This window comes from Plectropomus leopardus, chromosome 9, assembly GCF_026936395.1.
Source record: "Plectropomus leopardus strain MGB_pleo_1.0 chromosome 9, ASM2693639v1, whole genome shotgun sequence".
Lineage (NCBI taxonomy): Eukaryota > Metazoa > Chordata > Actinopteri > Perciformes > Serranidae > Plectropomus > Plectropomus leopardus.
In genome coordinates this window covers 8,453,986-8,479,293 of record NC_142184.1, presented here as the reverse complement: position 1 = coordinate 8,479,293, position 25,308 = coordinate 8,453,986, and the positions used below count along the sequence as shown (strand labels likewise).

Sequence of the window (25,308 nt, the reverse complement as noted above, 5' to 3'; positions counted from 1 at the left end):
TGCCATCTTATGATTCAAACGGACCTTCCCTTCCCCTAATGTTAAGGATTACAACTGTGAATACTTTGGAAATGTTCTCTGTGGTAGACAGCTTGGTGGACAAAGATACATTTGATAATGACCTTTCCTGCGTTTGGGTAGGTGAAAGTCAGCATAAGTCAGCATAGTTCAAAATGTTGAGAGCGCCTGTTTATGAGTAGCTCCAGTAGCAGCGGAAGCCATAAGGGCTTCATGCTGTTGGAGGACTCCCTCGATCCTCTCAAAACGGTTGAGGGGGGAAAACCTGTGCGCTGGGTCCATGACTGGCCAGATTGTACTAAAACGGGTGTGTTTAGGACCCAAGAGCAGCTCAACTGACAAAAGATAAAGTTGGTAATGACCTTTATTGCGCAGTTTAGGCAGGTGAAAATCAGCACAGTTAAAAATGTTGAATAAAGTCTCTGGGGCTTGGGAACAATGTGGGGTCACTGCAGGAAAGCAATTAATCACAGAGGAATCTTCAAATCCACAAGTCCAACCACCAAGGAAACAGGGACACCCACACAGAGGATTGGTGCAAGTGAAAGCATGGCAATCTTTCACAAGGGGAATCCAACAGGTAACGAAACAGGTGAACTCACGCACAAACATCGAGGCAGGGTAATGCCAAGCAGCAATCTTGGAGACATGGAAGGTGGGATGGATGCACATAGACCCGGGGAGTTTCAGCCCCACAGTAGTGGGGTCAATGGATTTGTTGGATGGGGAATGGACTGATGAACATAAGAGCCAGCTTGTTGGATTCCACTTGGAGGGCTCGGTCTTTGGAGGAGAGCCAGACCCTTTGGCCAACTTGAAAGGCTATAACCTGAGAGCGGCATCAGTTGGCGACAGAGGAATACCGGTCAGCAGAACTGAGGAGTGAGTTGCAGGCCTGGGCCCAGGTACAGTGGCAACACTGGATGAAAGCTTGAACTGAGGGACAGGAGACTTCCTTTTCAAGGGCTGGAAAGAGCTGAGGCTGAAACTCATATGCGCAGTGGAAAGATGAGAGGCCTGTGGCAGAGCTGGTTAGTGTGTTGTAGGCATATTCCAACCACACAAGCTGCTTGGACCAGGATGAAGGATTCTGTAAGACCAGGCATCAGAGAGCACTCCCCATCTGTTGGTTTTTACCTTCAGTCTGCCTGTTAAATTGAGGGTGGAAGCCGGAAGACAGACTGACGGTGGCCCAAAGGAGGGAACAAAACTCTCTCCAGAAGATGGAGGTGAACTGGAACCCCCGATCAGAGGCCACATCAACAGGGATCCAATGAAGGTGTGGATAGACACCATCTCAGCAGTTTCTTTGGCAGAGGGGATTTTGGTCAGAGGAATGAAGTGAGCCATTTTGCTGAACCTGTCCACGACAGTGAGAATGGCAGTGTTGCCGTCAGACGGAGGGAGGCAAGTAACAAAGTCCAGGGAAATGTGGGACCATGGACAATGAAGGACTGGAAGAGGTTGAAGGAAACCAGGAGGGGTTTGATGTGATGATTTTCGTTGGTTGCAGATGGGGCAGGCATTGACAAATTCATGCTCATCGAGCATGGACTACCAGAAACGTTGCAGCAAGACATCCTTGGTGCGCTGAATGCCAGGATGGCAGGAGAGTTTGGAAGCACGGGCCCATTGGAGTCAGAGCATAGATGTGGAGGGACAAACAGACCATCAGCAGGACAGGCACTGGGACCAGGCTGTCCCTCAATGGCAGCTTTTACCCTCTCTTTGACCTCCCAGGTAAGTGTGACAACCAGGCAGGGAGCAGGCAGAATAGAAGTGGGCTTGGCAGGAAAATCCTCTACTAAAAACTGGCAGGACAGGGCGTCTGGTTCGATGTTGCGTGAGCCGAGTTGGTAAGAGAGGGTGAAATTAAAACAGGTGAAGAACAATGACCATCGTGCCTATAGGGAGTTCAGTCATTTAGCAGTTCTGATTTACTCAAGGTTTTTGTGATCTGTCCATACAAGGAAGGGGGTCTTGGTTCCTTCCAGGCAGTGACACCATTTCTCCAGGGCCAACTTGACAGCAAGCAGCTCTCGAGTTTCAGATGAAACAGTGGTAAAGGTTGGCAAACCCCACGAAACTTTGCAGCTGTTTGCGAGAGTCAGGGACAGGACGAGACAGCTGCAACCTTGGTTGGATCCTTCTTCATGCTACCAGCAGGCACAATGAAGCCCAAGAAGGATGCTGATGTTGAATGGAATTTGCACTTTTTCAAGCAAGCGTTGTAAGATGGACTGGACATGGTGGACGAGGTCCTCTCATGACTCAGAGAATGTAAGGATGTCAACTAAGTAGACAAAGACAAAGGGGTTGAGCATGTCACCGAGCATGTCATTAACCAGAGCTTGGAAGACAGCAGGAGTGCTCATCAACTCAAAGGGAATACCAAATTCTTGTAGTGGCTGGTGGGGGTGTTGAATGTGGTATTCCATTCATCTCCCTCTCTGACGCGAACTAAGTGGTAGGCGTTGCAGAGATCGAGCTTAGTAAAGGATGGTGGCCTCTTGAGGCAGCTCAAAAGTAGTGGAAATGGGGGGAAGAGGATACCAGTTTTTGATGGTGATGTCGTTGAGGCCCCTGTAGTCGATGATGGTTGATGCCAGCAGCCAGGGAGTCATTGATGTAGGTCTCCATAGCTTCTCTTTTGGGAACAGACAAAGAGTACAGGTGACCCTTGGGTGGTGACATGCCAGGCTGGAGGTCAATGGCACAGTCGTAGGGCTGGTGAGGAGGTAGCAATGTGGTTTTGGCTTTGCTGAATACCTCTTTAAAGTCATAGTACTCAGGCGGTGCCCATGTGACATCAGGCTGAACACTGTGTGGTGGTGAGTGAAGAGGAGCAAAAGCTTGCTTCAAACAGACCTGATGACAAGCCGCACTCCAACCACAGATAACCCCAGCCGACCAGTCGATGTATGGATTGTGACACCGAAGCCAAAAGTACCCCAAAATCAGAGGAATGGCAAGATGTTGAACTGGATGGACTCTTGATTACTGGACATTAGGAGGACAACTGTGACGGTCTGATGTATTACCATACCCAAGAGATAACCATCAAGAGCCTGAGCAGGGACAGGGCTACGAAGAAGCACTCGGCCGACACCCAGCTGACAAGCCAGTTCCTCATCGATGATAGCGTCAGCCCCAGAGTCAATGAAGGGGGAAAGGACAAGTGAGGTTTCAGGCAGGAGAAGCTTGGTGTGAAGCAGAGGTCTTTTGAATGAGAAGGATGGAAAAGAGGTTCAGTTCACCAATAACTCCCTATCTACTGATGAGCACAGCCTTGCTGGACAATGGGACACAAAATGGCCCGCCAACCGGCCACAGAAGCAGGCAACCAGAAACCACAAGGGACAAAGGCAGAACTCGCAGTCAGGGACGGAAGGCTGTGGCATTTCGCAGGGATTTGACAAGATAAGTGAGTTGGAGGCAGGCAGGCGAGGCAACAGGTAAACTGATTGAGCGCTGCATTCAGGAACGCGTTTTCTTACACTTTTACTTTGCTCAGCAGCAGTTGAATTAGAGAAGATGCAATTCTTCAGACTTGTTTCTACAATATTAACTAGTTTTCATAATTCAGCTTTTATCTACTGTCTTTCTGAAGCACTTGTTTCCTGTTATGGGGAATTAAAAAAATAATGTAGTCCACATTATTCTATATGACATTATATATTTCGACATGTCATACTTTTTTATTACATTATACACTATGTTTCTAAATTTTAAGAAAGACTATCATTACTTCATCATGTACATTATTCTGGTGTACACTGTTAACAATACTATATCTAAAGCACTACATGCATTACAGGTTTGTCTACTTTGTTAACTTTTCTCTTATTAGTGTAGGGTTGTTACAGGTTAAGAGTAAACATGCTGTGCTTCATTTTAAGATTCTACACTGAAGTCTGTTTCAGTGGAAACTTTACTCACGTCAATGAGTTGGCTGACATCTGGCTTCCGCAGATCGCTGCTGATCTTTGCAGCCAGCAGCACGCACGTCGCCGCCACCAGCTTCCTGTTCTGCTTGTTGAGGCGACCCTGCAGCACCAGTTTCTCAAAGTAAACAAAAGCCATCGCTATAGTGACGGGCTGTAGGCTGCAGTCCTCGCTCATGGCGCGCATCTCCCTCTTTAGGCTGGTGGAGAGGAGGGGTCACAATTACTGATCAGTTTTCTAAGACAGTAGAAATGTGAGGAGGCACAACAAGGTTCAGCCTCAGAGGACATTTTAAAACCGTACTCTATCTGTACCTTCTTATCTTGCTGAGAGTCAGCTTGATGTGAGGAAACTTCTCTTTGAAAGTCTCATTCATGTCCTTCTTTAGGTCAGATGGTTTCACATACTCAACAACAGTCGTCTACAGAGATGAAAAACAAACATTTGTGTCAGCACAGAGGTGACTTATTTCAGCATGAATTACAGCTGCAATAAAGTTCAGTTTTGCTTTCTCAATACAAACTGTTTTATACACACTCATGCTAGAGGTTACAGTCTTGTGATGTGATCTACTCAGCAACAATAAAGTCATGTGGATGCCACATAATGGAAGTATTTTATTCTCTGACAGGGCTGGAGATTGGTTCAGAAGTAGAGATCTGCTTAATTTTAAGTTCACCAGAGCAATCTACAGGTCAAATTGAACATCCCTGTCAGTGATTTCTGAAGCAAATACAATACAAATACAGTCCGTATGAAACAATATGTGTGCACTAAAGAAGGGATGTCCAGACTCTTTTTGAATTGGGGACAGATTAAAGGAGCCAGCTGCTTCTCGCATCATACAGGTTATTTAAAAAAAATACGTACAAATGACACAAATGCTACAGTTTTATCTTTAAGTGACTGAGTAACTTGGTGCTTCTTTGCCGTGGCCATGTCTACTGCCTTATAGGAAATATCTGGTTAGTTTGCTTATTGACTATCTTTATGAAAACACATTAGTTTCACCTACGCATTTCCTATTTGATGCATTTCAACAAACTGTTGAATGATTGTCCTGCCACCATGAGATAAAAGGTAATAAATCCAACATTATCTTGCTTTATTAGCCAATATTGTCTTAATTATATAGTATACTTTAAAGGACAAGCCGAGGGCTGTTTAAAATTGATCTGAGGCCCCCACCTGGCGCCCGACCGGACTTTGAACATGACCGCACTAAAAAAACAGCATTGGTTTCTTATTTCACTTGTGGTAGTGACAGAAAACGCTGAAAAAAGACAGACAGAGCTCGCAGTTGCAAAATAGTCTACCTGTAGACCTCTGGAGCCTACTTTGTGTTCAGTGAAATTGATCACTTTTTAAGGACCCTTTTAATACCATATGGAATGTTTAATGCCTGATTCACGATCATGCAGATTGTACGATCGAAAACGTGTTGGAACGATATTGCCTAAATGTATAATCACATCATGTTTTTCTTTTTACCTTTAAGAAATGGCTTTACTGGAGAAAGACTGCCTTGTCTCAAATATTTGACTGCATGTAAACACACTGGACAAGAAGAGCAAATTCTCACCACATATGATGCAAATATCAGAACCCTCTTGTGTCTTCCGCAGGGCCACTGAGGGTCACTGAGCAGGTTAGGATCGTACTCCACCACCTCCTCTATGCCTAAAAAACACAAAAAACTGTTTAACAACACCTGATGTAGGGGCCTACGGATTATCTGCCAGGACGATTATTGGGGCCAATATTCTGGATTTTGCCGGTTATCTGTATTGGCATTTTATCTTAATGATCGGTTCCAAATATCAGTCTCAACTACTAATAATGCTGTCAGTTTAATGGTGAAAAAGCAAGTGTTGGTCTGTTGGTCTAAATTGGAGACATACATGGGTCCTGTGTCACACTGTTGTTCAGACGAGCTGGGGTGAAGCTCCTCTGCCCGTTGCCACGGAAACGTGACAGAGGGGTCTGAGTCGTGCCGGTTTCTGGTGCACCGCTCTTCTGTCTCACCAAGGCATTGGTCGGATAAAGGAACTGAGCGTATGACACCGTCTGAGGAGGGAAAATGAGACAGACGGCAACCTTCAAATCAGGCAGATGTATCAAACAACAGTTTTTCTATTCCTCATTATCAGGGTTCCTACAGCTTAAGACTAATTAAATTTAAGGATAAAATTTACGACCAATTTTACAATAACCTAAACTGCAAAAAAAAAAAAAGAACAAACCTTTTTTACAGAGTTAAGAACACATTTTGCCCAAACATTTATTGTAACATAAAAAATTACATTTTGGTCCAGTGAAAAAGTCTGATCTGGTTATAATTAATACCTGGCATTTCTTAGTGATCTTTATTACTGATTACGTGTGCTTCACTCTGTATATGGTATTATTCCACTGCTTTGATTCCCATTATAAAGAGTTAAAAAGAGGAATTCAGTTAAAAAAAAATGTTAATTTTTTTAAATGGAACCAATTATTTTGTGATTTTACAACGCAATGTCAGAGAAAAGCCATTCATAACATCCTAGTTTCAATGTCTTTTAACTCTTTTGAAAATACCAATGAAGGCCTTATTTTTAGATAAATAAATTCAATGCATTGAAGACTTTTTTTAAGGATCCGTGGTAATCCTGCTCATCACACATGTAGTACTCAAATAAACATTTACCTTGCCATAGTCTCCAAACTCCATCCCTTCCAAGGAAGGAAGCAGGTCAGCAGCCACTACAGAGGACAGCCTTTGTCTCTGAGCCTCCAGCTTAGGATCGCTGTTTGGAAAGAGTCACATTTATGTCATTTTCAACACACGATGAACTCCCACTGCCCCTTTCTGAGGATGATGATGATTGATGAAAACATAAAAGTGGTGATGAGTGGGTGCTCTCTGCTTGGGATGGTGCTTTCTTTGTACCTGAGGTGAGCACTCTCTCCATAGGGCAGCACTGAGAAAGCAGCGTATAGCGACCGCTTGGCACAAATCAGCACGATCCTGCAGGACACATCAAGTACAGGCAGACAGAACAGATGGTGTGTCAGTCTACAGGCAACAGCTACAGTCACTGCTACTGTACTCACGATGTTCATCGTCGCCGGAGCTGCACGGACAGAGGAATCTGTCACAGAGCCACTGCTGTGTCGGTCTGAGTCACTGCCGAAGCTGAACAGCTATCAACAACTATTAAAAGCTCAAAGCAGGACGACAAGTCCCAGTTTGTGCCTCTCGTGTATTATCATTGCATTCCAGTCACAGAAATAGGTAGATTGTTGATTGATTAGTCGTTAAAAAGAGAATTAATCAGAAAAAAAACATTTAACATTTATTTGAACAGGAGAGTCCCACTAAGACTAATAATTTTGTTTTCAAAGGAGAAAAAAAACACAGAAATAGACTTATTAAAAAGAAAGTTAAGCAAAAGAAAGACATAACTTAAAATTGAGGTTTGATAAAAAACGTGTTTCTTATCCAGGTGAGTTAAAACAATTGCCATCTTAAGGAATCTACCTCGAATTATTTTATTCTGGATTTAAAAGATTTTAATGGGGTGTTGCTTTAAATTAGTCTGCAACATTTTCCAAATTTATTAAAAATCCACTGTGTAAATATTCTATTGAAGTACCAATAGCCAATGCTACAATATGGACTATATTGTTATCGCAGTATTTGTTCAAAAATATTGTGACATCTAATTTTTTTCATATTTCCCAGCACTATCAGCAACTATTTTGCAAATCTGTTAATATTTTTTAAGCCACTAGAGAGAAAGATTGATATTAACCAATACAACTGATAAAAAATTAAAACTGCGGTTTTATATTGTATGAGTCAGGTAAAGAAATATCATATCTGGCTAAACTTAAATGGGTTTGAAATTATTTAAACCATAAAGGAGATTTAGGCAGCAGCTGCACATTATTTTAATTAATGTGCATCGGGCTGGCAATATACTGATATTATAGTGATATCATGTTATAAGACCTGATATCGTCTTCTATTTTGGACATTGTGACACAGTTAATGTTGTCTTTTCTTGGTTGCATTACAACATTGGATACTATAAATGTCCAAGAGCTCAGAGTGATGTTTTCAAATTGCTTTTGTTGTTAGATCAATGGTCCAAACTCAAACATGATCAGATTGCTATAATGTAAATTAGCAAATGAATATCGTGCTGATCAACTTACTCTTGCAGGTCTGCAGCAGGAACACACTTTGTGTTGTGAAAATATCTTGCATCAGAAATGGTTATTAGACAATCTTCTTGGTTTTTTTAAGTTTGTGGGTTAAATATATTTAGAAAAATCTGATGCTTGTCTCTGCAACTCTGTGAGATCAGAGGTGTAAACTGGTGCTGAGAGCCTGAGTGACTGAAACCAGGGAGAAGTAACAAACAAACACAGCACACATTCACTAAAACTCTATTGTTCTGACAAAAATGTGGACAAACCAATCGGTCTGCAACCACTGGACACAACTGTGCTTTTGGCAGCTAAACTGCAAACACCAGGAGGTTCAGCTCCTCACAACACGCAGATCAGTACCAGACAGTCAGCAGTCTCTGGGTCTCAGGGAGACGTATCAAATCTCTTACAGGGGACAATATCGCAACACATAAATCTTCTTGTTTTAATTAGCTTAGTTATATAATCTAGATAGCTTTTCTTCAGCTCAGTGAGTAACATGCACCTCCTCAAACAGGAACAGAAAGTCAGACCTGCGTGGCAGTCAAGGATTGCTCCATCACTGTTTGGCACACACCCGCAGAAAACGCATGATTGTGTATGTTGGCATGAAATGTAGGTAAGGAGAAGGAAAAATGTAAAAAAATGAAATGGAGTCAAAAACATGTGATTTGTTTAGTGGGGAAAAAAACACAATATGATGTCATTTTCAGTGTCTACAGACAGAGCAAGAAAAACACTGCAGGAATTATCCGAAATCCAAACAAATATTATACTTTTGTTTTCTAACGCGGGTCAAGCAGCCCGACAACAGTGTGATATTTCAGTCCTCCCTCGCATCGGGGTTACCTCACTGTTGCTGCAGTGGGGTGTTACATTTCCACTTTCTACACTGCACCTCTTTTGGCTTTTGCAAAGCTTCCAGGGGTGATTAAATTTACTGTAGCAGTCGCCACGCAGCAGCTGTGCTGCTGTTATTCCTCTGCAGGCCAAACTAAGTCTCTGTGCCAGAGTTAAGCAGCTTATTACAATACTTGCAGGGGGAGTATAACACTGCTTGTGAGTTAAAGGCATGTTTCAGAGTCCAGAATAAAGAAGCATTTGTGGGGGTTTTCATTTCTCTGACAGGAAGCATAGTGTAGCAGCATTCCTCGTGGGTTCCTCTGTTGTGTTTACCGTATGTAAATGTATTTGTGTGTGTAAATTTGAGACTCACCTACATCCCCTGGTATCATACTGCCTCATACTCTTGATGAAGTGGACTTTCTTTGGCACTTTGGGTCCAGGAGAACCAGAGACATTCCTCAACCTGAGTAGAAATAAAACAAACACCGAATTAATGCACAAAACAAAGTAAAGGGCCTTAACATGATGTGGCTCAATCAGTAATTTATGATGTAAACGTCATTAACATCACAGATTTGGAGGTAAAGCAAAGGTAAAAGGTCAATTTCAACCATCTTTTTACAAGAGAGACATGATTTATTAGATGTTTTCTCCAAACAACACCTCACGTCATTAACCTGACCACTGATACACGAGTTATGTCTTGGTTTAAAGCGGGCGAGTCACTGTGATTTATATGTAAGACACTAATAATACCAGACACCAGGCAACCGTGTTCAACATCAGAGAATACAGTTAAACCACACTATTGTACACCTATGTATTCCAGCCTAGGGACTGTTTTTATTTATGAGAGGGGCGGCAGTGGTGCAAAAACGGGAAGGCATGTCAAATATTTTTTTTAACACTGGTGAGAGATTTTTGTTTTCATTTTGGCTTAGTGGAGGGAAATATCACTTTTAATGGCTGTATTTTGTATTTATTTTACTGCAGATTTTTAAAGAAGCCATTTTTTGTTTTTAAAAATGACCAAATTGACACCATTAATCTTAGCCAGAAACTTTGAAAACAGAAATTATTGTTGGAGCTATTATCTATCTATTACATCACCAAACCACGTTAATGAAGGTTTCTGATTTTTGCTTTTACATGAATGAATGTGATATTTACTCCAAATTATGATAATACTGACCAGATCAGATATTTCTTTGTAGATGTTAGGGGCTGTTTGTTATTTATGAGAGGGGAGGTGGTGGTGCAAAAAGGGGGAGGCGTGTCAAAATTTTTTAAGCACTGGGAAGAGACTTATATTTTTTATTTTGGTTTCGGGATGGACATACATTTTTAAATTGCTGTACTTTTGTACTTATTTTACAGACGATTTTTAATGAAAACATGCCTGTCATGTGGTCTTTATAAGTCGCATGTTTTCTCAAAGAATCGCCAAAATAACACCATTTATCATAGCCAGAAACTGTACAAGCAAAAGTCAGTGTTGAATTTTCACATTTTAACGGTTCTTGGACACATCATGTGCAAGGATGGCTTTCGCCAGAAAAAAGGAAACAAAAACAACAAATATTAGCTTAAAATTGTCATGTTATCATCATCATGATAAATAAAGAACAGTCCCTTATCCCACGTTATTTTCATTTGACATGTCATACACCTTATAGGTTAAAACTACAGTTACTGGAACAAAAACTCAATGACAATAACATTGCCTTTCACTCATAAACACCTGCTGGTTTCATTTTATGCGGAAGCGAATAGCGTATTTAGAGGCCCAACCAACGAACAACACAGTGCTCACCTCTGCCGTGAATCCAGTGAGCTGCCGGCCGGGACCGGGCTCAGGGCGGCGGGCGTAGACCTGACACGGGAGCAGGCTTGGTGCCCGGTGGGCACAGGAGACAGAGGGGTGTCCGGGGTTAGCGTTTCGGCCGCACTGCCACCCTCCAAAAATACCTCGTTTGCTCCCACAACAGCTGCCCCGGCAGGTCCCGGAGACATTACCAAAGAAGGTCCGATGGGACTGAGTACCCCGGGAAAACTGGAGGATGAGCCGCTGCCGGCCGTGGTGGGCTCTGTCACCTGGAGGACCGGTTCTTGGCCGTCCGCCGGCTGGGGGACCACAGTAGAGCCGCCGTCTCTGTCCCCGAGTCGCTGCTCCTCGGCGGCTTTTTGGTCGACGTTTTCATCGCTGTTTTGACAATGGGGCCGTCCGTCGAGTGAGATATTACTGAGGAACAACAAAGCCGCCTGTCTCCTCCTGGAGTCCTTCGCTTTCCTCCGGTGCTCTCGGTGTGTTTTGGCCGGTTTACTGTTGCTGCCGGTGGACTGCAGACCGCAGACAGCGGTCGCCATTCTAGTTTGAAATGTGGTCATTCAAAGCGACGGCAACGAGAGACCGTATTAGCCCCGCCCCCCTGTGCGCTGATTGGATGTTTTGATAATTATGTATTTTACTCGCAGTTGATTGGGTGTAGTAGAATAGTGGGCGATGCTCTTGAAACAAAGAAAGTATTCCCCAAATTCCACAATTAAATTAAAATTATTAATTCACATTCATGCTAACTGATGAAATCACTGCACCTGTTAATAATGACGTCCAGGGTCAGACATGATCATCCATCTTTTGTGTACATACTATTCTATTACTTACTTATTATTATGTGTACATACCTTATTTCCTCTATGTACATACTTATTTTATTACTTATTTATTGTTATTTGTTATTGTTATTTTCTTTGTTACATTTCACTTTTCTTTTTTCATGCTGCTGTAACATTTGGAATTTCCCCCAATGGGGGATCAATAAAGGAATATTCTATTCTATTCTATTCTATGAACCTTATATGGCCGGGTGCACTGCAACTCCATACAAATCTATTATCTATAATACTATAATCTATGCACATAGTACACCAATCTCTTGTAGTTACAATAATTAACATTTAGCTTTTCCTTTATTTATTTATTTTTATTTTCCTGGTGCGTGTTTTTGTCTTTCTCTGTATTATTTTTTATTCTTTTGTTGAGTATGTGTGTCCTTCCTTTTGTATCTGTTACAATTGTATATATGTATATTGTTATTTATTATATATTGTGTATATTTATATATTGTGTATATATTTAATTGTGTATCTATCGATTTTATTACTGTCATCCTCAATACTGTTACTATTATAAGTTTGCTATTATGTTATAAAGTGTATTTTACTATTTGGGGTGCCGGAGGGGGGGTGTATGGTGGTGGGGAGGGCTGTTATATTTGATGATACTTGTATTGTACTGATTGCCCTCTATCTCTGGAAAATGAAAACTCAAATATATTGTAAAAGAAACTTATTACCTTACCTTATTTTATTGTTCTATTTCACTTACTTAGTATTACTGCTTCTAATTGAGTTATTGAGTTGCGCATTAATATGCATCTGCAGATATGTATCTGTGTAAGTGTTCATGCATATTTGTATGTATTTGTATGTCTTTATGTGTATATGTAGGTGTATGTATATGCATATGTTCTATAATTATTGCCTTTGGTTTTTAGACAGCGCTTTGTGTTTTGCTTGAAAAGTGTTCTATAAATAAAGTTTCTAATAATTATTATTATTATTATTATTATTATTATTTTGTTATTGTGTTATTATTTGTTATTGTTATTATTTCTTACTTACTTAAATTGTTATTATTACTATTTCTTGAAATTATTCCAAATTCAAATTAAGGTCTGAAAGCTGCTAAATCTGTCCCACACATCCCCCTTATCATTATTTACATGATGTCATATTGTGTAAATAATTATCCTAAATAATAAATCAATAAATGTATTATCGACATGATACCAACATTTCATCTTTAAATATAATGGATATCATTAATACTGGTATTGCAATGACCCTGTTGATAACGATGCAGTTATGAATAAATTTGGTAAAAATGATCATGCACATTGTAATAAACCATCAACTCTGTTTTTTTTTTTGTTATTAAATCACCTACGTCACTACATTGCCTTTGCAATAACCCATCCAGTCAGCTGCTGTCAGTGATAATAAGTTGTCAAAAATAGATTTTGGTCCAGATGCCCCAATAACTTCCCCTATTGGATGATCTAACAGTCCATTTTAAGTGTCTTTCTGATGGATTTAAGGGAAAAAACAGGCAGGCAAGAAATGTTTTACATTGTGTTTCTGTTCTGAGAAAACTGAACCAGCTCTCTATTTTGCATTTGTGAACACGTCAGTGAAACAGCGATGTGGGATCACAGGTGAGCTACTTGTTCTCTCATTTTACCGCAGCAGTAGGATTTAGTGGGACAGTTTGCATAGGATTTAGATTATTTCCTGTCACACCCCATTGACTTGCAAACATGAAGCTCGAGTCTCTCAGACAGAAACGAAAGCTTTTCCATCGTCTGAGTGGAAGCGATCAATAGAATTAGACGATGGAAATCCTTCAGTTCAGTTTAATTACAATGATAACAGCCGGACAGAGAGTGTATTTAGGTTCGTCTGTTGAGAGGCTACTGACCTTTGTGGATGTACAGGAGGCAGTGGTGAAGTCCAGTGCCGCCAATCCATTGATCCACTGATCCATCGATTCACTGCAACACAGAGATGGGATTTAGTATCGGTGTAATCACAACAATCAATCAATTTATCAATCTTTTGTTTTTCTGTGTAAAAAGTCACTAACCGGAAAAGTCAGGTAAACACATTGCTCTTTATTTTAGCAACAACAACAATGAAATTGTCTTCACCTTCTTAATTTTTTTCTTGCTTTGAACAGCAACAGTCTGGCATGACCAGTTTAAGGCTTTTTGATTCTAGCTTTGTATTTTGAGGTACAGCCCCGCCCGACTCCTGCCACAACGAGCTCATTTTATGGTACACCGTGTGGTTGTCACGTGATGGACTCAAACAGTTAGCACCATAATTGCAGCCTCTCTGGCTCTTTTTTTTACTGTAACAGGGGTGGTAAAGGTGTTCTGTGGGCTATTTGTTCACTTCAGTGTCATCTGGAGAACTGAGCTGACTGGACAGTGTTTACAACAAAACTGTCTTATCTCAGTGACACATTTTTCAAATTAATTTAAATGCACATGGCAGGACTCCGCCTCCTCCCACATACACTCATACACATGCTGGTATGTGAGCTTACACACACATACACACAAACACACACACAGATCAGAAATGTCCCTTTTGTGACTACGCTATAGAAAAACAACCCTGATAAAAGAACGTACGGTAACGCTTCATTTTACAGGTCCACAAATTCTTAGTAATTTCATAAAAAAAAGCATCCTGGAAAGAACTTTGTTATTTCTCACTTACTACATTTAAATAAATACACAATAATCAATTCAAATTAAATGCTAAGCAAATGTAGCCTTGATTTCTTCAGTGTTCAGCAGGTCAAAAATGTTTAATTTGGTGAGTATGCCATTCGTTATACATGAAGAATATATGATATGTAATTGTCAGAGGGACTAAATCTGAGTGTTTTGCAAGCCTTGCAGAAGTTTGACAGCATGAAAAATTATCACCAGTGTAGTTTTTCATTTTTCATCAATGACCTAGAGCAGCAGTTCACAACCTTTTTCCTGAAGGGACCCCTTTTCTGTCATTGAGTAGACTGACGTCCCCTCAAGTGACATATTTATGGTTATTTTACACTATATTCAATCCATAACAATAACATTTATGGAAAATTGACTGTGAATACATAACTGCAGTGAGTTTATGTAAAATTAGCATTTTTGATACATTTTTAACAGATTATTTCCTGTAAAAATTACATTGATGGGAGTTTTCCTGTTATTTTTAGCAATCTGGATACAATTTTGTCAGTTCCTTTCATTTTTAACATCATACATACGTCACAGTCTTCTTTTTTTACTAATTCGGTGAGCTGGCCTTTGTTATGTTAGCTCTTTGGTTGTTTTAATTGTGTACTCTTCTAATGTTTTCACGTTGGTTGTATGTAGGTTATGGTACTGATGCACGCAGGTGAAGCAATTCATATGTCTACAACAAAAGAAGAAAGCAATGGACCATTTGTTCAATTTCTGTGAGAAATAGAATTTAAAGATTAATGGTGATTTTAAAAAAAGGTTTCGGGTGCAGAAAAGCTGACAATAGCTGACTGAAATTTGTGTGCAGTGGAGAAAATTTAGAGATACTGATGCTGGACGACGGTTTGTCGTACATCTGGCTCACACAGAAGTGAAACAACTGGTTGACATTAAATGTAGAATTTAAACAAAGAGACCAAAGTGGGAAAATATCTGTTGTATGAAAACCAAAAGTAAAGACAGATATTTTAAATTTTAGAGTGAACAACACCAGAATTCCTGAAGTTACTGGAGGGTATAAATGGCTTGATAGAAACCAGATAATCTGCAACCTCGGTAATGACAATTGTGCGGGACATGAATATCGTATTTTGTTTTAATGTACAATTAAGTAACATTTGTTGCACTTTAGCCATGTCGTGTGCCATTGTTTTGTTATTATATGTTACGTTTGTGCTCTATACTATGTGATCATGGTGCTGAGTCACATGAAATAAATGAAATAAAGTAAATCTTCCAATAATTAATGGATGATGAATTAATTATTTTTGGGTTTAAACAGGTCCTTTTTGAGTAAACTTCTCTTGAAATCAATTACTCAACCGTCTTATGTACCAAATTAAACGTTTCCTCCTAGGATAGTTTTAAACAAATTATACGGAAATGACGGACCTGCAAAATAAAGTGCTACAACAAGTACCACATGCCTGTACCATCAATAATATCAAAGCTATTTCGAGTCTGGAGTCTGCAGCTATTTTTCCCCTACATTATTCAGACAACAAAGTATGGATACAGTACATTTACAGACAGTGCTGTCCCTCTGTAATGTCCCCTTCATTATACAGTTTAATTTACATGGAAATGAATGTCCTGTTTCCTTTGCTGTGTGAGATGGATGCAGTATGAAAATACAACTGTTGAGAGTCCTATCAGTAGAATACATCCTGTAAATGTAAATCATATTGTTCAGCACATACACATTCTGAATGAAGGTGCGTCTTATTAGAATAATAGTGATGGCATGTCCCATAAACAACAGATTGCTTGTAAACACACACAAATCTCTTTTTTTTGTTCTAGCTTACCTCGAAAAACAAATATAGTACCACAGGAATGTTGTAAATCCCACTAACAGCATGAAAATGCTCAAAGCCTTTTCACAAATAATCACATTTTCAACAGTTTTTTTACATTCAACTCAAATGTTGCTTTAAACTGCCCTTCAGATACGAAGCAGCGTCTCAGAGACTCCTTCAACATGAGTGAGTAGTTATGGAAAATCATGGTCATCAGTGCCCGTGTTGGATTTATTGTAGATTGTGTTTAAAATGACAGTGCGAGTTCGCCGTCTTTAAACGCCTCTCACTCCTCTACATCCTGTTCAGTGATGTTGAAGTTGTAGCTGCCATAAATAATCATGCATGTTGAAGGCTCGTCTCTGTGTCGACCGCCTTGAGAGGATGTGCTGAAGCACCTTCACTGAGGAGGACTCTGCCTCTGATTGATAATCACCTCCACTTCTCTGCCAACCTGTGCTTCTCTCTAACTTCAGCGCACAGCGAGCTTTGCTGCTACCCTCTTCCTGTACCACACCCTGCCCTGAGAAATGATACAGAAACCCAAATATGCACCATCATTAGACAACATCACAGCACTTTGCCTTTGTAGAAAATAAAGACGCCACGCTCCGTCCTGCGGCTGTTCGTCTTCACCGCCTCACAGTACAGAGAGCAACCAAGTGGGCGTGGAGCTGAAACAGACTGCTCAGAGAGAGTCATCCACCTGCCGTTTTATTACGGGCAGGGCGTCCACACGGCAGCGAGCTGAGTCACAGCCCCTTCAGCACATCACACGGTGGTCTCATACTCCATCACTTCTTTGGGTGTGCCCAGACAGCGGTATTGAATCCTTGGCGTGACCGGGGCGGCGCTTTCGAGCACCAGGATGGTTTTACGCAGCCGTCGGTCGATGAAGTGAGCGTCCCAGGCCGGGTACTTCTTCCTGGGCAGGTCAATGCGGATGACAGGCCCCTCTGTCCTGGGTGTGAGGTTGGGCACCGGGGCTTGAGCTCCCCGAGGTGGTCGTACCTGAAATACATCTCCGTCTACCGCAGACCCCTGCTCTCTTTCTGACCCTTTAGTTCTCTGAAGGGTCCTGGGGGGGCTGCTGACGAGGTCAGGCGGGAGGCTGGTCGCCGGGGAGGCCAGTGACTCCACAGGCACCTCCTTCTCTACAATATGAGCCCACCCTGAGACGGGGCCGTCTGGGTGCAGCAGACAGTAATACACAAACATGAAGAAGGTGCCCAGAGCGTAGCTGCTGGCCACAATGCACACCATGATGACGGCGTAGAAGTCTGAGGTACGAGAGCCGCGGTACAGGTACCAGGCGGTGGTGAGCGCCACGTTCTCAATGAACACAGTCAGGCTGTAGATGAGCATCCTGCAGCGAGTGTGTCCCTCTCGCACACTGAACCAGCAGAAAACGTACACAATGCCCACCATCATGTTGTAGATGATCTCCTCCCATTTGGACATGCAGAAGTCCGTCTCTCCTTGAATTATCCAAAACGTCATGATGCACCAGTGGGCCACGATGAAGATGCCAAAGTAAAGCTGGAACACGGAGGCGAACAGGGCGAAGGCCAGAGTGCGAGCACCGATGGTGAACAGGTGCCAGAGAATCTGAACGATGACGGCCTTGTAGGTCATGGGGAGCTTATCGTCTCGGGAGTCCCTCAGGACTTTCTGGTAGGAGGCGACCATCCAGGCGAGGGACATCAGCGAGGCAGAAGCTGAGAGCCCTGAGGAGACAGAGGGAGGAGAGAGACTGAGCTACTGTCCTAAATGCAGAAACCAGAATGACGACCATTCGGTTGTGTGTCTCTGTGCACCTGTCAAGCTGCGCTTACAGTTTACTTCCGTGTCTGATAGTCGAGATCAGGAAATTCAAAATTGTCTGAGAAAAGTGTAACCAGATGTTGTCGACATATTGAGCCGGTATCTACTTCAAATTCCCTGGGTTATAAATGAATGACCCCCCGTCTTTTAAGGCACATATTCAGTATAGTGTGAAAAAGCGGAAGCTTTCACTTGGCTTTTATTTCAGTAAAAAGTCTTGATTTTCTTTTTGTGGGAAAAGGAACTGTGAAATTGTTAAGGGTTATGATGATGGGCTGTATCTGAATGCTGCTGCTCACTGTCTTCAAATGCTGGACAGTGTTTATAATGGGGCTCTGATATTCATTACTAACTGTGGATCTCTTACTCACCATCGTGACTTGTACTCAAAAGAGAATTCGCCTGCTTTATGTACACGCCGCCTCAGGCGCTGGTATAATTTTTATTTACAATGCTATTCTTGGTAAAATTCCTACCTACTTATCTTCACTTTTGAATATGAAATATGGGAATTATAATATCCATTCGCAGCACTTTTTGCATCTTGTTTGCCAAAAGTCAGAGCTGAATTAGGAAAAAAAAGCTTTCAGGTTCTCTGCACCTACAGCATGGAACAATCTGCAACATGATCTTAAAATTCAACACATGGTGACCTTGAATGAGTTTAAAAGCATGAAATCTACTGAGTCCAGGCTGTCTGTGTGGAACTGTTTTATCTGATTGTTCTGTGTTACTCATATCTGTGTTCTTTTATGTGAATTTTATTTGTTGTTGAAACTCTGTGTTGCTGCTATTCTTGGTCTGGTCTCCCTTATGAAAGAGATATTTTATTTCAATGGGACAAACCTGCTTAAATGAAGGCAAAAAGAAATGACAGGATGGAAATGCCTCTGAGGTGTCTCGCCATTTAGCACAGCGAGAATATACATTACTCTGCTCTGTGGGGGCCTGATTGAGGCGAGCACAAGTGACTCATCATGCACAGCGTGGGCTGCAGACGTGTGACTGACTGACTGGTCGTTTTGGGACACTCACCCTGAAGGGGCAGCACCTCGCTGGCCTGGATCATGATGCTGAGCTGCAGCACGAGCTGAGGGGCACTCTTCAGGAAGGACTCGAGCAGACGCAGCATGCTGATATCAGCGCTCTCGAACATCATGCGCCAGTAGTAGTGACGGCGCTCTGGGTCTCTGTGCCAGCGGCTCTGCACGCCCAGATACAGGGCATGGACATACCTGTGCGTCAGAGACAAGACACAATTCAGTGAATCAGGTTTTGTGGGGAAAAAAGTGAGACTGAAGAGAATTTTAGGTCTTAAATACTGCGCTTCAAAAACTTTTGGACATCAAACACAGACTCTCAGAAGTCATAACTCATTATTCCAAACTCTGGGAGCTGTCAGAAGTTCTTGCCAAAAAGCTGGTTGCTTGCTCCTCCGGGATTTCGACGAGACTCAAACGGAACTAAGAAGCTCTGTGGTTTTAACAGGCGTCGGAGGGGGTGAATGTAGAGCATGTCTGCAATCTCTCTTCAAATAAAATAAGTCAAGAGGGCTGCGGAGAAATATGATAAAAGAAATCCAAATAAATGCTCTCAATCTAGGTGAAGGTTAGAGGGGAGAAAGAGCTCACTATAAATCCCTCGTTGAACTCCTGAGCTTTGCTGAAATTCAGTCCAACCCCCATCTCAGCTTGTTCTATAATGACCTTGTATAACCAACACACATTATTTTGTAGACACACCGGTTCACATGCATGTGCTGTGTAAACATGTTTCTGCACAAATGTGTGGACACATATTTGTACCATGCAAACACACAATGTGTACGCCATTAACTTTATCATTACACAGCACTTAACCCTTTAACACATGTACGACATCAGTGTACTTGTGCTGCGTTCAGACAACTTTCACATCTATTTACACCTTTGGACCCCCCCCCCCAAATAGCCAATAAATACATACATACATAGATCAATACAAGATTTAAAAAAAAAATTAAATTAAATTGTAAAAGGGGACAAGAAATTACCTGAAAATTAGCTGTGGGGAATATTAGATGTAAAAAAATAAAACAGGGAAAAATGTCCAGAAACCCATAATAATATATTTAAAATTATGTTACAGAAAAAAAATACAAATAATAATTAAAAAAAAAACAATCAATACTTTATTTTTAGCACTATCTTCAGGTCTTGTTCTTTCTTTCTTTTCTTTTTTATAACTTTTTACCAATTTATTTCTATTTTTGGGACATTTCTTGTAAGATAAGTTACTTATTGCCTTTTTCCCATGTTTTTGAAAGACATCCACCGTTTTGCTCAGGTTTCAAAGGGTTAACTGTTTGAAAAATGTAAGTGGTTATCACGTAGGACTGAAGCTATAAATATGTCAGTAATTGCCTTGGGGAGAAGGGTCAGAGGAGCCCTATGTCAACAAGCCCGGTGAACCACAAGGGAGTTTGTGTAACCCTTTTTTGTTCTGCTTCCTGCTACACAAAGTGTGCCTTGGGATGTAACACACTGAGAAAATAGAGCATATGTGCAGTAATGAGGGTCAAAGACTCATAGGAGGACACGCACATGCACACGCACACACAAAGGCAGAGTTTCATCGCTCGCTCTGTAACACAACGCCACATCCCATCTCTTGTGCGCTGACATTTAATTCTGGTAGCTGGCCCAAATTGATCCCGGTTCACCTGACTAACAGTGTATCAGTGACGGATCATTCCTGAGTTAACAGCTGAGGGTAAAACACACAGCGGTAATCCTCTTAATGTGCAGACACGCTGGCCTGAGAGCAGCGGCAATGAGCGGAGCACACACAACAGCTTTAATGGCATTACCGGTAATTCTGTGCCGCCACAATGTTTTAATGTGCTCCTGGACACTCTCTCTCTTTCACACACACACACACACACACACACACACACACACACACACACACACACACACACACACACACACACACACACACACACACATAGAAGTCTCTAGGAGGAAGTAAGGAATCAATATATATTACTCATACAGCTGTCTAAAGAGGCAGGAAGAGAGAGACCACAAAGAGAGACACAGACAGGGAGATTACAGGCCTGCAGATGAATCTAACAATTGATTTGCATCTGATTTCATCATTCAAGATCATTTGTCCCAAAACCCTTTCAAACTTGTGCAAACTGGTTTGATTTGTTTAAAAAAAAACGGGGAGAAGGCAACATCAACTTGACAACACATGGCCCAAAAAATGACTATAAAGTGTTAAAAAAAACATCTTTAACATACATTTAAATATAAAACTATTATAAGAATAGTTTTGTGGACATTTTTCCCCTTTTTGTGATCATTTTCTAATAATCCCCCTTTTTAAAACTAATTTTAAGTTCATTTTTAGCAATTTGTGGGACATTTCTTGCCACATTGGTCATCACCTTTTTCCATGTTTTCAAAAGCAATAAAACCAATTTGTTAAGGTTTCAAAGGGGTCAAATAGCTTGTGAACGGCATCTAAATTAAGAAAACTGATGCTGATCCAGATTTAAAAGGATTAAGGTATGTCTATTAAAGTTATCTTTAAATATCATCATGTTTGGTCTAACCGTCCTCCCACCACAGTTCAGCTGGATGCCTCCTCCTGGCTGGCAGCACTTCAAGCCTGTCAAACCCAATCAGAGCACTCTAAGCTTGAGCGCCGCCTCACCATCGCTGACTGAGTAGCTGACCTACAGACCTACTACAATCCGTGTGAGAGTAAAGTGTACACTGGTTTGTTTTGAGTCTCAGAGCGAGCCTGGTAATTAAACATGTTTGGGCTCAGCTGAGAGCAACAGACTGAATCTAAAAACTGCTGGGAGATTTGAGATTATGGATTTTTGCAAACATAAGAGCAGCGGCCTCGAGCTATAAGAACTGAAAATACAATAAACAGTGAAAGGGAGGCGAGATCGCACACTGTAAAATCTGACAAGTTGATCTCACTGAAAATAATCTTGGAAATCGGTTTAAAAAATGAGTAAATATAACAATCAATCTTTATTTATGTTTACTTTATATCTAATTGTAAAATTCACTTGAAATTGAAAGTGGAGTGAAATCACTGTGTTGTTTCTAACTTCAGTAAACCAAGTTTGTCTGACAAAGAGGATTTTGGCTATGATGAATTTAGGAGATCACTGATTATAAAACTGTGAGGCCTCTCAGGTCATCAGGTTTTAGAAAAAAATCTGTTCCCAGCATTAGATCCAGTACTGGTGAAGGTGTCTTCAGTTACTGTGGTCCTGCTTGCTGGAGCAAGCTGCCTGAAGACACCAGGTCCAGCACAACCGTGTCCACATTTAAGAACAAAATTAAAACTGTCTTGTTCTCCCAGGCTTGTGGTGTGTGTGTGTGTGTGTGTGTGTACTCATTAGATCACACTTGATTGTGTTGATGTTTCTGTGCTTTGTTATTATGTTGATGCTGATAATAACTGCTCTTGTCAACTGTATGTATATGCTACTTATGTCCTCAAATTTTCTGTTATCTGTTGTCTGTGTAACGCACTTTGAGTATATATGTATCTATCTATCTATATAAATAAATATATACAAAATCAACCTATCAGATTTTACAGTGTAAACAGGGAACAACTCCCATGACATTTATTCATTTTCTTCAGCACTCAGGCTGCTTCTTGCCCCAAAACCCTAAAGACAAAGGGATTTATTTTTTTATTTTTCCTATATAAGGCGATTGGTGTGGATGAGTTGATGATTTGATGATTGACCTAAAAGCGCGTGAGGGGGCTGGGGGGTGTGGGGTGGGTGGAGTCTGAGTCTCCCTTTCAGTGCTGGAGAGAAACGTCAAACAATACAAAAAGACATTCTGGCATTTTGGGCACACTCCTCCCTGAATGATTACGTTTCATAAGCGTTTAGCTACAGGGAGTGATGCTGGGCTTTGGAGAATGCATGTGCACGTACACACGCGCGCGCGCGCACACACACACACACACACACACACACACACACACACACACACACACACACACAACACACAACACACACAAAGGCAGAATGTGTAGTTTCCCCACTTCTCAGACCTGGTTATGTTTATTCTTACCTCCAGACCTGTGCAAGCTGAAAGATGTGAATGATGGCCTGGAAGAGCCACATGAAGGCTCTGCAGCAGCCCCGGGCTCCACCCCCGGTGCCCGGCCCCGGCAGCATCCCGGTGGCGGCGGAGCGGCCAGCGCCCCGCTCGCCGCTGTCCTTGATGCTGAAGTCGCTCTCCTCCGCTCCTGACGCCGCCACCACGGCTGCCGCAGCCGTGCCGCTCTCGACGGTCTCCGCGAAATCGTAGGCGAACCATCGGAAGCTCAGCACTTGCACGACCACGGACGGGACTATCACAAAGACCAGAGTCAGTGCAAAGCACCAGTATTCACTCCTTAGGTAGTAGTCCGCGGCCAGCCACAGGTCTGAGGCCCCGTCCGAGAAGAACACCAAAAGGGCGCACAGCGTCCAGCAGCAGTCCGGGAGGGAGTAGCGCTGCTCAGCGGGACGGCGCTGGGGACGCCGCGGGTCCGACCTGGAGGGACACTCGGGTGGGATTTCGTTTCGCTGAGAGACGGGTGCACCATCAGATTTCGCGGCCATGTTTGTTGTAGGGAAGAGAGTGAGTAAGAGATGGGAAAATGATGGAGGGGGGGAGGGGGTCGCGTAGCCTGTCGGTCTGTGTGCGCGTGTGGGAGAGAGGGAGGGGAGAGGGGGCAGGGAGGAGGACCAGGGGAGGTGAGAGAGATGGGGAGGCACCGCCGCTCATCAATCAGCAGAGATAATGGAGAGAAATAGGATTTTAATTGCGACCGTCTGATGCTTTTAGAAATAATAATAACAAGGATTTCTCTGCAGCTGCTACCTGAGGTTATTATCGTACCTGAGGTTATTATCGTTCATATTCCCGCACAGGTAGCACGAGCTCTACTGACACAGCACGTCGACACGCGCCCCCATCAGCGGTGTATCCTTTACTTTGGTAGCCGAAAAGTACTGAGACCACTATGTCAAAAATACTATGTTTTTAGTAAAAAGTCATGGACTGAAAATGGTACTGAAGTGAAATTAAGTGTAATCAGTAAAAATGTTCTTAAAGTATGAAGTAAAAGTACTCAACACAGAGAATTCTTCCAAAAAAAAGCTCAAAATTATTTTAAAAAATTGAAAAAAAAACACACCCCCAAACCAATATTTATTATAAAAAGTGGACGAAACAAACCTCAAAATTATATAAAAAGAAAAACACCCCCAAAACTCACAAATCTTTGAAAAGTAAACACCAATATAGCAAATGGAACATCCCAGAACTCCAAATTATTTTTTAAAAAAAATTACCCAAAGAACATGTAAAACCAACTCAAAACCATAAACAAATCCTCAAAAAAAAAAAAACACTCAAAAATGTAAAGATTTTGAAGACCCCCCCCAAAAAAATAATTTACAAAGTTGAAAAAAAAGACCAACCACCAAATCAAAATTATAAAACAAACAAAATTACCAAAAAATATTTTTTAAAAAAACCCTCAAAACTATAAACTAAATAGCACCCCCCAACACGCAAAATTATTATTTTTTTAATTAGAAAGACTTCAATGTTTATCAGAATAGTTAGCCATGAATTTTCTGTGAATCGACTGATTCTAATTTTTGCAGCTGTACCTCTATATAAACTGTCTGTTTAATTTATAACTAACATCATAGTTTAAAAACCCTTATGTCTGTCATGCAAAAAATATTAATTTGTAAAGTAACTAAAGCAGCCATATAAGTGTAATGAAGTAACAACTACAATATTTCCCTCTGAAATGTATTAAAAGTATAAAGTAGCATGAAAATAAAGTACAAGTACCTCTAATTCATACTTCAGAGGTTTCAGGTGAGCTGGCAGGAAGTGAACACTTCCTTCTTTAGGGTGATGTAGTTGGCGGATGAGACTGGTTGAAGGAAAATAGTTCCTACATGAAACTGCTCACAACAAGGTCTGTGGATCATCTTGAGTAACAGAGTCATGATTTCTGGAAAGAGACATTTCTGGTGAGTTTTACAAATTTATTTTTAGCACTTTGAGCCCAGCAAGCCGAGTGCCATCTACTTCCATCATACTGGAGAGAGGGCAGACATCTTTACGCTGATATCTCAAATGCTCTGCAGCTCACACCAAAACAGTCTAAACTAATAAACAGCACTACAGCTAAGAGGAAAAATGTGTGTTTTTGATTTGGGGTGAACTGTCTCTTTAAATATTTGTGCTTCAAAAGTGCAGTAAATGTACTTT

The 25,308-nt window shown here is 41.5% G+C and overlaps 2 protein-coding genes across 3 annotated transcripts in view; both read right to left on the bottom strand.

The window, feature by feature from the left end:
- Positions 1-12,213, bottom strand: part of LOC121947017 (CDK5 and ABL1 enzyme substrate 2-like) — a 40,414-nt gene extending 28,201 nt beyond the window's left edge. The window contains exons 1-8 of one of the 2 annotated variants that reach the window (XM_042491881.2): positions 10,820-12,210; positions 9,377-9,469; positions 6,893-6,970; positions 6,650-6,749; positions 5,865-6,030; positions 5,546-5,643; positions 4,278-4,384; positions 3,958-4,162 (exon numbers count right to left, since the gene is read on the bottom strand). In XM_042491881.2, the coding sequence (XP_042347815.1) occupies positions 3,958-4,162; positions 4,278-4,384; positions 5,546-5,643; positions 5,865-6,030; positions 6,650-6,749; positions 6,893-6,970; positions 9,377-9,469; positions 10,820-11,394 (1,422 nt within the window). In that variant the 5' untranslated portion in view covers positions 11,395-12,210. Of the gene's footprint in view, positions 1-3,957; positions 4,163-4,277; positions 4,385-5,545; positions 5,644-5,864; positions 6,031-6,649; positions 6,750-6,892; positions 6,971-9,376; positions 9,470-10,819 lie in introns of both variants that reach the window. The other variant, XM_088081875.1, reaches the window with a different exon arrangement.
- A 1,506-nt stretch (positions 12,214-13,719) lies between these two features.
- Positions 13,720-23,677, bottom strand: xkr7a (XK related 7a). Its single transcript, XM_042491828.2, has 3 exons — positions 23,098-23,677; positions 19,031-19,230; positions 13,720-17,898 (listed from the first exon to the last, which is right to left on the bottom strand). The coding sequence occupies exons 1-3, from the start codon at positions 23,631-23,633 to the stop codon at positions 16,943-16,945; spliced, it is 1,692 nt and encodes a 563-aa protein (XP_042347762.1). The 5' UTR covers positions 23,634-23,677; the 3' UTR covers positions 13,720-16,942.
- Between the last annotated feature and the right edge of the window lie 1,631 nt (positions 23,678-25,308).